Genomic DNA, 15,149 nt, shown 5'->3' with positions numbered 1-15,149 from the left:
TTAGGGGTTCCAATTTATATACATGCTTACAGATTGCATGTTATTGTACCATGACACACTGTTGACAATGTATATATCTCAGTCAATGTATAAAATATATTTAAATATATATTTAATTATACAATTATTTATTATACAAATCAAATAGTAACATACACAAAACTGGTAAAAGTAATAAAATATTATTCAATTATATTCATTTGTTGACTTAAATTATATAACGACTTGTATAAAATCTACTAATATACAATTCAAAATAGTAATATATTCAAAACTGATGCAATTAATTGAAATTTACTAAATTATATACACTTATTGACTTAAAGTATGTAACGAGTTGTATAAAATCTATTTAATATACAAATCATATTGTAGCTTATACAAACTGCTACAAGCACTCCAAAATTACTAATTATATTAACTTGTTGACTTAAAATATAAAATTCATTAAATACACAAATAATTGTAACATATATAAACTAATTGAATTAATCGGAAATTATTCAATTACATTCACTTGTTGACTTAAAATATATAACGACTTGTATAAAGTCTATTTAATATACAAAACAAACTGTAATATATACAAATTGTTAGAAGTAATGGAAAATTACTAAATTATTTAAACTTTTTGACTCAAAACCTATAACGACTTGTATAAAATCTATCTAATATACAAATCACATAGTAATATATACTAATTGATACAAGTACTTAAAATTACCAATTTTATACACTTAGTTGATTAAAATTTATATCAAATTATATAAAATATATGTTTAATATACAAAACAAACAGTAACATATACAAAATGATACAACTAATCGAAAAACACTCAATTATATGTTTAGACAAAAAAATCAATCACAAACAATCTTAGTGTAAAATTCGATACCAATTATATTCATCTACAAATTATTTTCAAACAAATCAACTACTCCATATAGAATGCCATTTTAATTGATATCCATAGTCAATAACACAATAATACAAATTAAAGACGAATTAACCAAGAAATATATGAAATCAGATAAATTGAATGTAGTCAGAAACATATACAACTCATAATGAATAGATTCTTGTATTTACGTTTTCGTTGTTCAAGCCACAAAAATAAATTAATTGTTTATGTTCTAATACAAAATAAGCTTTGATTAAAGGAAAACCATGAATAGTCCTCAAAAGGAAGAAGTCTTATTTTGGTAACGTATCCTAATTATACTAAATTACCTTTAATTAAGACATTCCTCAATTAATGCTTAATTAGTTAAGTATAATTAAACAGATTTTTTTTTATAATTAATTATAAATAGGCAGAATTATACAAATCATAAACATAATAGCTATTTAAACTATAGCTATGATACGTAAATAGACAAACTATAGTTAAGGAGACCTATTATGTTTCCTATTGTAGCTGTTTGTCAAATTTTCCCTTATTTTTTTCTATTTTACTTTGTGTGTTTGTATCAATTGTATATTTTCTCTCGCTCCCTACCTCTATAGCCTTTTTTTTTGTATTTTACTCTGTATCAATCGTATATTTGAGCGCGCTCTCTCTCCCTCCTTCTTCCTCTCTCCCTATAGCCATTTTTCTTATATTTTATTTCGCGTGTTTGAATCAGTTGTTATTTATTTATATTTTTTTTACTTTTTAGGCTTTTATCTTTGTTCTATTTTCAATGCACATTTCCACGTTTGATATATTTTTCTTTGAAAAATTTGAGTGGACAACTTTGAAGAGATACATATGCATATTCATGTATCAATGTATCTATGACAAACGACTGGAGACTTTAAGGAGATACATATGTGTATTGTTGGCAGACGAGGGCAGTTTTGAGGAGATACATATGTGTATGTCAGTATGTGTATCTACGGGTGTCAAATAGACGGGTTAGATTGAAATCGGAGATATTAAAATGAGGTGAAATAAAAATTGGGTTGGTTCCTGACCCGCCCAAGTTTACTTTGGACTCAAATGGGTTGGGCTCCAATGGGCTTAAAAATGGATTGGATCTTGATCCGCTTAATCTCAATAATTTTAATATATTGTTATTTAAGTTTTATAACCACAATTTGAATTTCGTTGCTACGTTTGAAAAAAGGTAAATTATTTATTATATATAAGAGTTATTTTGTTTCTTAAATCGTTTATTTATGTCCCTCCACACCATTTAAATCTTAAACCTGCCAGGTCAAAGGTGGTTGTGGCGTTATTTGGTAGCTACATATGGAATCAATTGACCAAGACCTAACAATCTCCAAAATTAAATAATTAATTAATCATTCTAATTTGTCGCTGTTGGGAAAAATACCCCCCCTCCCCCCAGAAATAGAGCAAACATAGAAAAAAAAAATAATATATATAAAGAAAAGCATAGTCAGAAATTTAATTAAAAATATTTCAAATTCAATATTATATACATATAAAAGATAATTATTAATTTATATGCTTTATATAATTTTTCGACAAAAATTACAAATTAGACTCTTCAGTCCACATTCTACAACATTTCTAGCTAACATCATTGTACTCTCACGTTGAATTTGAATAAACAATTAGCCATCTTCATTGGTCAAAAGCTAGCCCACAAGCTAACTACTATAAATTGGCAAATGAAGAGAATATCAATACAACTCAACTAGCAACACAATATAATTTAGTTTCTTCTGAGGGTTTGTCGTGGTTCATTAGTTTTCTAAAAGCTATATACGACAAAATCGCCTATACATCATCACTAGTTTACAATCGGAGGGGGTTAAGTTATTGCATATAAAAGCATCATTTTTCGTGCTTGTAATTTAAAATAATGGCGAGATTTGTGGACTTTATTTTATTTCTAATTCTTTTAGTTGCTTCGATTAATCTTTTGGTTTCTGAAGCACGTCCTCTCAATATTTTGAAGATTCAAGGTCTTGGTTTTGACTCCAATGAAAAGGGAACGTTTGATTGGTTAAGTATGGGTGGTATTAAGGATGGCCCTAGTCCTGGAGTTGGCCATAAGTTTACAAACAGTCAAACTCTTGGAGGAATTAAGGCAGGCCCTAGCCCTGGAGTAGGACACAAAATTGTCACAGGCAATCACCAATAGTGACATTAATTTTTGGGCTACCACAATTTTTTATTACTAATATTTATTTGTTCCATTCTTTGCATGCTCTCTGTTAGCTAGGGGGTTTGGAATATAAGTTAAATTTTTCAATAAATTTATAGATTTTAATTAAAGTTATTGTACTTTGCGGAATTCATACTTTTCATGCTAGCTACACCTCAAGCTACTTGTATCGGCAATGCTAATTATAGGAAATGAAAAGATTCTTAGTATAGTTTTATGCTATGATTGTATAATGCTGCCGCAGCTGATATATCATTATATCTGCGTACTTTAATTTACATTTGGTCTTTAATTTTGTGCCTTTATTTTCAATTCGTGAAACATGAGTTTACTAATGAAAGCCTAAGTTTATGATTTGAGTTATAACTAATAATTAAGACAAAAGTGAATACAGTAGTATTCTAAGGAATTGGTATTAACCATAATAAATAAAAAATATGTTAAGCTTAAAAAAATTGGTTATTTAAGTTTATTTTTTTTAATCTCACTTATTCTTTTATATTATTAGTCATACTATTGCTCTTACTGTTGTTGTTTTTTGAGTTCCATCACTATTCGTGATTTTTTTATACTTCGATTATCAATTTACCCTATAATAACTATCATTTAGGATGATTTATAGGTTATCTATAATATTTAATCATAGCTAGCTTCATTTAAATTATTTCATTTTCTATATGTTGTTTTGAATTATTTCTATTTTTGAGATGATGATCTATTTAAAATAATAATTTCTCTATATTCCAAATTAAAACCCACGTAAGCTATCTTCCTTCCTCCCTTTCTTTTTTCTTCTCCGATACCCGAAGTCTGGTAGCTACGGAAGCACAGAACACGTGTCATCTTTTGAGTTTCCAAGTCCCTTAATTCTAAATTAAAGAAATGTTGTTAACCCCTGTACTTCCATTTCCATTCATTTCAGTCCCCAGAAACTTCCAGAACCTAAAATCCCCGTCATTCTTCCTAATACGTTCCTCATCGTCGCCGTCAATGGACACCAATCCACAACCGAAAAAGGTAGCAGTCTGCGGCGGCGGAGCAATCGGAGTTTGCACCGCCTACTTCCTATCCAAAAACGGCGCATCCGTAACTCTAATCGAACAATCCTCCGTCGCCTGTGCCGCCTCCGGTAAAGCCGGTGGTTTCCTCGCTCTAGATTGGTGCGACGGCGGTCCCGTCGCATCTCTCGCACGCGCCAGCTTCAATCTACACCGCTCACTCGCTCAAGAGCTTAATGGATCAGAATCATACGGTTATCGTCCACTCACTACTCTAAGTGTCTCCGTCACCGAATCATCATCATCATCATCATCATTATCATCATCTTCGTCATCGTCGAACCGAACTGGGCCGATTCCGTCTTGGGTCGATGGCCCAGCTAAAAGCCCACGAACAATTGGATCAACTGACAGTACGGCCCAAGTCCATCCAGAGATGTTTACGAAAACGCTACTGTCGAAAGCGATGGAGGATTATGGAGTTGAGCTTGTGATTGGTAAAGTGGAGAGAGTGGAAATGGCGGAGGGGAAAACCAGCGGAGTGGTACTGGAAGATGGGAGGGAGATTGGTGCTGAAGCAGTTGTGGTGGCACTTGGGCCTTGGAGTAAGAAATTTTCTGTTTTGGGCTCGCTTTTCAGGGTTTATGGAATTAAAGCCCATAGTATTGTACTGGAACCGAAAGAAGCCAGTAGGATCACGCCACATGCACTCTTTCTCACTTTTTATCCGGCCCAAGGTGGAAAGCCCATGGACCCGGAAGTATATCCTCGTCCAACAGGTACTATCCATTTTTACGATTCAATATGCACTTGTCAATATTTTCCAAGAGTTTATGGTAGTAAACAGTGATAGGAGAATTTTCGCATCTAACCATTCAAAAACAACTCAATTATGCTTCATAGCTATAATTTGCTAATTACAATTTGTAGCTATGTGTTAGAGGGAGGAGAGAGGCGAGCGAGATTGAGAGAGGGAAGAGAGGCGAATTGTATATGTATATCTGTCAAATTATTATATATATGTATTTGTATTTTTGACGAGTGAGATTGAGAGAGGAAGGAGAGAGGCGAGTGAGATTGAGAGAGGGATGAGATAGGCGAACGAGAGAGGGCAGAGAGTCGAGAGAGACGAAATGTATATGCATATTTGTTAGATAATTGTATATATATAACTGATATACATATGTATTTGTATATTTGGCAAGCGAGATTGGGAGAGAGAGGAGAGAGGCGAGCAAGAAAGGACAGAGAATGGAGAGAGGCTAATTGTATTTGTATATCTGTCATATAATTGTATATAATTGTATATATAGGTGTATAATTTGTATTTGTATATGTATAGAAGAGGACATGCTACGTAATTACAACTAAAATTAAGATGTGTGCCGTAATTAATTCAAATCATAGTTATGTTAGCTAATTAACTAATATATGTTTACTTTTCCACGTAATTTTCCCTTCAATCAATTACAGGTGCATTAGAAAAACTAAAGCACCCAATGTATAACCAATACATTTTATTTGATATTATGGTATGTATAATGCAAAAAGTTCAAAGCATACATTAGCACGTTTAAAGATATAATTGTCCCTCAAAATCCTTTCTATTCTAGGTCCTTTTCACTATATTTGTGCAAGTTATCTTTTGTAAACAAATATCTTTTTAGAAATTATCCAATGTCTGTTATTTTTAATATATCAAATCAAACAATGTTCAGACATGGTATCTTAATAAATAATGTAAGCATCAGCATTATTCTTATACACTCTACCAAGCATTCCTAATTGTATTACAATTTGCAGAGGCAGACGTAGCCTTTTTTTTTTTTTTTTGGTGCTTTCGAGGGGAAGTATAAATATATATGTAAAAATCTTAATAAGTATTAGATTTAAATTCATAATTTTAACGTTATAATGAGCTCAATGATGAGAATTTTAAAAGTTAAACCTGTTAAGTTAAAATTGTGGGATCCGCCTCTGGCAATTTACATTCAAAGAATGATCTCTCAATTATATTTGCCACAACAAAGTAGTGTATTAGCTTAATATAGAGTGACTTAAGTTTGACAATTTGTTTTAAAATATATAGTAATGTTGCTTAAACTTGTCATTCATATATAGTAAGTTGGAAAAGGTATTTTAACTTCACTATTAGAGACAATGGTGAGCTAGTTCCTTCATACGTGTGTGTAATAGTGCAATATCATCGTAATTGTGTGCTATTACTTGGTTGGCTCTGTTGCGAAATATATTTCATTGGGACAATGTTGATCCCTTTATCTTCAATTAGTCACTATAAAATTAGAATTCAATTATTAGCATTTAAAATCGTCGTTCTTAAATTGAGAACCCATAAAATTGGATCTTGGTTCCACCTCTAATTATAAACATCTCTACTTTTAGGAAGGGTCACTTAGAAGTTGTTTTAATTTATGGCTTGGTATTATTGCTTTGTTGTATGGTTTTCAAAAATCAATGTTTTGTTCCATGTTCATTTCATTCTTCTCTAGTTCTCTAAAGTTAAGCCTACATGTATGCTATTGTTTGATATGATAATTCACAATGTACACGAGTGATGCATCCATTTTTTGAGTTCGTATCCATGAATACCAGTCCTGCCTACCTAAAAATTCTTCACCATGTTGAAAGATGGAGAAGGTTACCTGCCAATTATTGCTTAGTTCTATTTTCAGTGAGCTGCCTGATATTGAAATGAAAGTGTGTTTCTTTCCAACATGAACGAAACATATGTCTTGTTTTCGTTTACAAAACAAGGATTTGATTGAGTTAGAGTGTTATGTTTTACATGTTCTTCAGGGGAAGTTTATATATGTGGAATGTCAGCTCAGGCAGAGGTTCCAGATGATCCAGAGCAGATAACTCCAGTTCCTGAATCAATAAACACGCTTAAGAGAGTCGCTGCTACTGTGTCAAGCCATTTAGTTGAAGGGGAAGCGGCTGTGAAGGCTGAACAAGCGTGCATCTTACCTTGCAGCGAAGATGATGTGCCAATTATCGGAGAAGTTCCTGGTATAAAAGGCTGTTATGTGGCAACTGGACATAGCTGTTGGGGAATTCTCAATGGACCTGCCACTGGTGCAGCTATGGCCGAACTCGTTTTGGATGGACATGCTAGCATAGTTGATCTTAGTCGATTTGACCCCGGAAGATTTGCCAGCGCTCTGAAGAAGTAAGATGTCTATACACAAATCATCTAAAAGAGGAAAGATGGCTTCAGAAACTTGGCACCGCAAGAAGCAAAGAGGTAATTTGTTGAATGAAGAACTTGTAGTTGTCAAGTGTTCTGAAACTATTATCCCCACAGTAAATATCGAGTCTGTCCAAGAAAATAAGGTCTTTATGTAGAGACGGACTCAGAATTTGAAGTTTTTGTATTCGTAATTCTAATTCTTTTAAGGTATGGGGTTCTAAATCAATAATTTGTTACATATTTAATGAATTTTCGACCGAACCCGTAACTAAAACACTGGCTCCGCCCATGTCTAGACACAAAGCATGTTGATCCACTGTTTGTGTCCGGGACTAACTTGAGCAGAATGTTACAATGACACACTTCTATATCTGAAGTTATTTGACTTTAAGCTTCTCATTTTGTTGTTGATGGGATGCTTTTATAGCATAGAAATATCATTACAATCACAACTTTTAAGGGCATCTTCCCTATGTGCTGAAAGTCTTTTTTCCTTGGATTTGTCTCCCCTTTATTACTCTTTTCTCCCATTTCGTCGAGTACACATTTATATGAGAGATACGTATTGGTTAATATAATATTATCTTGACCTTTAGAAATTAAATAAGACACATGTCCCTTATCTAAATATGTACTTGACGAAATGAATGGAAAGAGTAATTGAGGGGAGCAAAATCCCTAATGAACATTGCCATATAAAATGTTTTAGTCGTAGGCCACACAAAGTAGCCTCTCTATTGTGATACATTTTCTCTTCATGACATAAGTTAGTATTATCTTCTTCTCAAGATCTAATTTGTGATAGGACATATAATAAATAAATATTGTTTCCGCAATTTATTGCATTAGCCTGTAGAAGGAATTAGATCAATTCTATCATAAAAAAGTGATCAATGTAGAGTTTTTGTTGCACTTTTATTCTTTCTATTATTTTTAATTTATGAGCATCATGTTATATGAACATTTTCTTATTGGTTAAATCGAAAATCGAATGATTAAGAATTAAAAATGAGGAATCGAAAATCAATAATAAATATTTTATTGATTTGATTATCGATCTAGCATGTTCATAAATTTCAAAATTGATAAATCTATGTTCTTAAATAATGTCAAATTGAGTAGTATACCCTTTGTGTGTTAATAGTTTTGTTTACCATTTAATAATTGATTTAAATATATCTTTGATTTAACTAGAGTTCAATTAACCTAATTAATTCGCAAAACTAACTGTCAAAAATATCTTCGAACTAACAAAAATAAAGTACTTTTACCCTCCATTATCTTTGGTATCAAAATTAACATCGCGTTGAAAAATTCGCTACAGGAAAATAAGAAATTAACGACGAATAAAAATGTATAGTTAAATAACGAAATTCTCATGCTAATCCCATTTAACTATGAAATACGTGAAAATTCAATTAACTTGTGTTATTTAGTTATTTAGTGATGAATCAATTAGATATTACTAAGAAATTTCTAATTTCATTTTTTTAAAAGTAATGATTGGACCCTCCTTGCTAATAAAACTCAAGTTCAATTTAACCCAAAGTTAATTTTTAATTTTTTTTGGCTAACATGAAAGTTAATTCCAAAATTTGCAAACTTCTGGGAGGATACGTCCATACCTTTTCATTTGTTCATTTTATTACATATACAACGTGATAACCACGTCGTTTTTCTTAAATATTATAAAGATATAATAATTGACGATATAACTTTATTATGTTAGTTTAAATATATGGATCATAACAAAAATGACATCAATAAAGGGGTTGATAGTTTGTAGCTTTCAGCATGATTGTCTTCTAGTAATATTTCCAAATAATTATCAATCATACAAAACAATAATTAGTGGAGCCATCAAAATATAAAATTGTGAAAGGATACCCCCTCAATAAATATTATTGGCCATCTTGTGAACGTCTACTGTTATCCAATCTATATGTCTTTTATATTTAAAAATAATTTTTATACCTCAAAAATAAGTTTAACATATATACTTGTTCAATTCTTTGGTAATTTTCGTGCTTCTAATTTAATATTAAAATAACTTGTTAAATTCTGAGGAATACATTTACATTAGATGAAATATTCTTATGATTTTTTAAAATCTTACAAAAATAAAATAAAATAATAGATTAATTACTTTGTGCTGACAAGTTACTTACCACCCACAGTTCTACTTGAAGGGAAAATGCAGTTCATACTCTTAGTATCTGGCCATAGGCAAGAGCACAAAGATTTTGGAAAATATCATAGGGCTTTGACGGAGCCAGAATTTTTAATAAAAATATTTTTAAAATATCAAGAATATTATTCTTGCAGCTAGAGGTGTTCGTGGTTCGGTTTGGATCGGTTATTAGTTAAAACTAAAACCAAACCAATCTAGTCGGTTTTTTAAATTTCTAAAACCAAACCAAATCAAACGAAAAAAAAATAACCGTCCGGTTGGCTATTGACGGTTTGGTTTAGTTTTTCTGATTTTTTCAATTTGAAAGTAATAAATTTTTGAGGACATACATATCTTGATAGACACAAACATCTAGTACATGAACAATCCACTGAAAAATTATTGTTGGTTCAATTAAGCAGTTAAACAATACTAAAGTTATCATTACACGAACAAAGTGATTCAATTAAGAAAATGTGTAACTATCTTATGAGAGGTATGGTAAGTAAAGACTAAAGTAATGAATTTTGATGGACTTGGATTTATGATTGTAATAGATAGGGTAAATTTATGTGTTGGGCTTGAGAAAATGGTAAAGTTAAAGGCTTAAGTTATTTAAAATTTAACAAAATATTTATATTTTTTTATGAATAATATATAAATAATTATAAAATTTATATATCTAATTTATTGGTTCGGGTCGATTATTTTTGCAGTTATTTTTTAGTAAAACCAAAATCAAATCAAATACTATTTGTTTTTCAAAATGTAAAATCAAACCTAATCAAATATCGGTTTGATTCGAATTGCGGTTCGATTTAGTTTTTTAATCATAACCATGAACAACCCTACTTGCAGTTGCAGTTTATGGGTAGGTTACTTTTGAAGAAAGAAAAAAAAACGAAAGAAAACAAACAGATTTAGAATTCTCCAAGTATTAAAAAATTGATTTAAATTTTTCCGTTTGAAAAGACAGTATTAGTTTTGATTGAATCATTTTTATTTATCATCTTAAATAGTTTAGTGACTTAAAAGAAATTATATTTAAGATAATAAATGAAAATGGTTCAATCAAAACTACTAGGTTTCTTACACGTTTCCCAATTAACCTCTAAAAAATAATTTTTTAAGTCATTATCTATTAAATTAGTACAACTTAATGAGAAAATGAATTTGTTTTTATGAATTTTATTTTTAGTATCAAACTTAATTTAAAAAAAGAATAATAAAACAAAATTTATGTGGGGCGAGTTCATGCGGGGCGGGTGGGGGTTGAAAATGAAAAAAGTTATTATACGGGGCAGGTTAAAATTTATGTGGGTTAAGCTTAACCCATCCCGCTCCATCGCAATCTCTATATATTATCTTTGAAATTTATATATATATATATATATATTTTTTTATCCTAATAATGATTATAGTCAATATTTTTTAACTTAAAAGTAATTTAAATTTATTAGTAAATTCTAAATTTATAAGTATATCTGTATATGTAAAGAAAATACAAGAAATAATTATTTAGATTATAAGCATCTCTCACTTCTTAAAAGAGTCTTAAAACACACAAAAAATAATAAGACTTTTTTATATATAAACATAATAATATACCATACTTATCATAACAAATTAATAATCACAAAAAAAGATTATAATAAAGTAAAAGGGGAATCAATATCTTATATCTGCTTAGATAGATGGCGATACTTGTCGTCTGTTGCACCTCACATTTTGACATGAATGTATATTTTTATTTAGATGATATATATATATATATATATTAATAATAATAATAATAATAATTGATACTACATAACTCAAATAAAAAATAATCAATAAACGATGTTTAGTTGATTTCTTATTAATGGTGTCAATGGGACGGTTCAATTGGCAATTTTTTAAAAATTATATCATCCCAATTTTTTGGGTATTTTAAAATGTATAACCAAAATTAGATTTTTAAAAACCATCCCAATTATATCGGTTTCTCTTCGGTATCGGTACGATTCGGTTAATTTTTCATTTTTTCACTTTTAAAATATCACTTCAAAATATATTATAACTAAAATACTCCTTTCGCAAATATGTTCTTGAAGAAGCACTTCAATTCTTCACCAAGAAGTCAAGAATGTAAAACTTTGTTGTTATATTATTCGATCTTAAACATTTGATAGGAGTGTTTGCATAGGTTTTGCCATATTGTTTGATACAACATCTGTTATAGTATCCTTTAATTTGATTTTAAACTTGATTAATTAAAGACTAATTAAAGAGCAAATCTCAAAGTCGTCTAGTCAGAGGCCTAGGACTTAGATTATATTTATATTTGAAAATATTATAAAATATATTTATATATAAAAATTAACATATTGTTAATATATAAAACATATTTATATACACGTAAGGTTTTCGGTTCGGTTCGAGAATTTTTTGGTTATTTCAATAAATTAAAAGGACCATCCCAATTGGTCGGGACAGCTATACACTTAAATAAAAGTCCACGCTTTATTGAAAAAATAATGTAAATCGATTAGGTTCGATCGATTCAGTCGATTATTCATATTCTTTTGACACCCCTATTTCTTATATAAAGACTTCTAAACTAAACAGAAGTCCTATTTTGAATTTCCTTGTGCTAATTTTTTTTTTTTTTTTTACAAATTTATTATGTAATTCAAGTAAGAAATATATTTAATATAATATACAAAAAATAGTCGATTTTAAATTTCTAAATTAGTAAATTTTAAAAAGTAGACTTTTAGTTGATTTTAATAAACAAAAAGATTATAGTCAACCTTTAGGTAATCTCTCCATCGAGCTATATTTCACTTTGTGGGCCATAAGGCTTAGTAATAAATGAGGCTCATTAATTTCACTTACATTTCTAGATTAATAAAATTTAAAAAGTAGAATTTTAGTTGATTCCAATAAACAAAAAGATTATAGCTAACCCTAGGTAATTTCTCAATTCGAGCTATATTTCACTTTATAGGCTACAAGGCCTATAACCTTTATTATTTTCACTTATATTTCTAAATTAGTAAAATTTAAAAGCAGAATTTTAATTGATTTCAATAGACAAAATTAATTATAGCCAACCCTAGATAATCTCTCAATCCAAACTATATTTTACTTTATGGGATATGTGGCCTAATAAATATAAGTTTTATTAATTTCACTTATTTTGAAATTCAAATATATACAAAAATATTTTGCTGTAAAAGTAAGAGTACTTATAGTTACAAATTACAATTTGCTTCAAATACGAAAAGATTTAAGAAGAAAAATTTTAGTTTATTTTAAAGTCCTAAATATTAGGAGTTCTTATATTTTCCAAATAAATAAATTTAATAGCTATAACTTTAATTAATATTAAGGTCCTAAATATTATGATAATAATTAAATAACAATTATTTATGAAAAATAGTAAATGACAATTTTGTCTATTGTAGAGTGTTTTAATGATGGGCAAACAGTTCAATCAACATTTGTAAGGAGCTTCATGTTTTTAATATAGCACTAGGTTAGTGTACGTTCTTTGCACGCGTGTCTCACGTCAATCAATTAAAAAAAATATAAAAGTAAAATTATTTTTTAAAAAGTTACCCTTATATATATATATATATATATATATATATATATATAAATTTACTTTAAAACGTGAAACTCTTTCTTTAATATTTTTTTTAAAAAAAATTTAATCATAATTTGAGTAAGATTTATATAAGGAAAATTATCGACTTAAAAGTCTTAAATATTAGAAATATAATTCAAAAAAAAGAGAAAAGATTTAACAAGCAAAATTTAATTCAATTTTAAAGTACTAAATATTAGGAGATCTTACATATTACAAATAAGTTATATTTAACAGTTATAACTTTAGATAATTTTAAAGTCCTAAATATTATAATAGGTTTAATAGCTAAGTTTGTCACCATCCAATTCATCGGGCCGTGCGATCACCTACTCTAACACCTAGATAGGAAAACCCTTACTATCCAAATTGAAACATTAAATGGAAAAGTGAATAAAATACAAACTAATCGCCTTATTGAAATACCGAAATACTTCCAAACTGACTAAAACTAAGCACTTTTGAGAAATACATTGATCTCTCCCCAGGAACTAGTCTAACAGGTACAAGAGCTTTCTAAGAGGGTACAATTTACTAAACATAAGGAAAGAGGAGTAAAAACTATTGGAGATCATCTTCGCCTTCATTAAAAACATCACTGAACCTGCAACCAGACTATGTCAAGTAGCATAGCAAGAGTAGTATCACTACAAAAAACACGTACTGGTAGGCATCATCAGTCAACTCAAATCCACCACATAATATCATGCATATAATCAAAGAAACATGCAACTTGAAGATATAATTTAGGATCCCGATCCTTCAATTACCACCCAATGTTACTACCCAGAACCCATACACTCTATCTCAAGTCACCCTACCTTCTTTTGTTGCCAACTCCCCCACTAAGATCCATTTCCCTTCCCACTTGGTCATCGATCATCGCCTAAACCTTTCTACCACATAATGACTTTTCAAAAACCTCTTACTCTGCTAGCACCATAGTCTTTCCTACTAAATTCATTCCTACTCCCAAGTCCACCAGCTAACTCCACTGACCAGTAAGACTCTTACATATCCCCCCATTAACTCAATTCACACATCTCTAGTAAATAGGACCACTTAAGGATCCTGAAACATCATCTACAATATCTTAATATGCAGCCTGGTCTACACAAGCTTCACTTCATCATCTAAATACACCAATCCATCCACTTAGGCACCAACATGAGATACATATAACACAATAAATAAATTTGGTCCATTCTCGAAATCAATACACAGAGGTCAATCAAAAATGTACCAAATGTGGTACTTGAGCCAATCATTAGTAATTTATATAGGTGTGGTACCCAAGAAACCATATAGATATTTCATACCAAGCGTGGTGTCTGAGCCAACTGAATATGTACCAAGCGTGGTACTCAATCTAATCAAAAGATACCATGTACCATACGTGATACTTGAGTCAATCAAGAGATATCATGTACCAGATATGGTACCCAAGTGAACTGTTAGTATGTACCATGCATGGTATTCGAGCAATCACAATCACAATCACAATCACAATCACAATCAATAAATATCTCATTTTTTAAATCAATTATCCGGATAGGGTGTGTTGTATTAGCAAAAAAAAAAGAGTAGCGGGGGGCTAGAACTGACCTCAATACAACACTGATCAGTCACAAAACTAGAAGGCTTACAAAATCTACTATAGAGCCTTCTGGAAATTTATGAAGAAGAAAATAACCAGCTTACAGAGAAATTTGCTCTATCATATTTGCTATGAATACTAGGCAATTGCCATTTGTCTAGTAGAAAGAGACCTATAGCTTGTCTAGGGAGATTGGAATAGATTTAAGTGATGAGCATCTGGTGAGAAGAATAAGCCAGTTTTGCTAAAATCTGCAACTTGGTTTTCCTCTCTGAAATAATGTTTAATTTGCATTTGCACTCTTCTTTTTGATGACGTTGATGGAGTCAATGACTTGTTTCAGCTTCATATTTCTAATGTTATCGTTGGCGAGCATATTGACTATATTCATGGAGTCAAGTTCTAGATAAAATTAGTATACC

At 30.1% G+C, this 15,149-nt stretch overlaps 2 protein-coding genes across 2 annotated transcripts; both read left to right on the top strand.

The window, feature by feature from the left end:
- Window positions 1-2,814: 2,814 nt before the first annotated feature.
- On the top strand, window positions 2,815-3,217 carry LOC125860924 (PAMP-induced secreted peptide 2). Its single transcript, XM_049540971.1, has one exon. The coding sequence runs from the start codon at window positions 2,815-2,817 to the stop codon at window positions 3,094-3,096; it is 282 nt and encodes a 93-aa protein (XP_049396928.1). The 3' UTR covers window positions 3,097-3,217.
- A 658-nt stretch (window positions 3,218-3,875) lies between these two features.
- LOC125860644 (putative oxidoreductase TDA3) lies at window positions 3,876-7,681 on the top strand. The gene is made up of 2 exons (XM_049540642.1): window positions 3,876-4,897; window positions 6,936-7,681. Exons 1-2 carry the CDS (start codon window positions 4,003-4,005, stop codon window positions 7,310-7,312), a joined length of 1,272 nt encoding a protein of 423 aa, XP_049396599.1. The 5' UTR covers window positions 3,876-4,002; the 3' UTR covers window positions 7,313-7,681.
- The last annotated feature ends 7,468 nt before the right edge of the window (window positions 7,682-15,149 follow it).

Source organism: Solanum stenotomum, chromosome 3 (genome assembly GCF_019186545.1).
Source record: "Solanum stenotomum isolate F172 chromosome 3, ASM1918654v1, whole genome shotgun sequence".
NCBI classification, from domain to species: Eukaryota; Viridiplantae; Streptophyta; class Magnoliopsida; order Solanales; family Solanaceae; genus Solanum; species Solanum stenotomum.
Note: the sequence above shows the minus strand (reverse complement) of the source record. Positions and strands in the feature narration are given on the sequence as shown.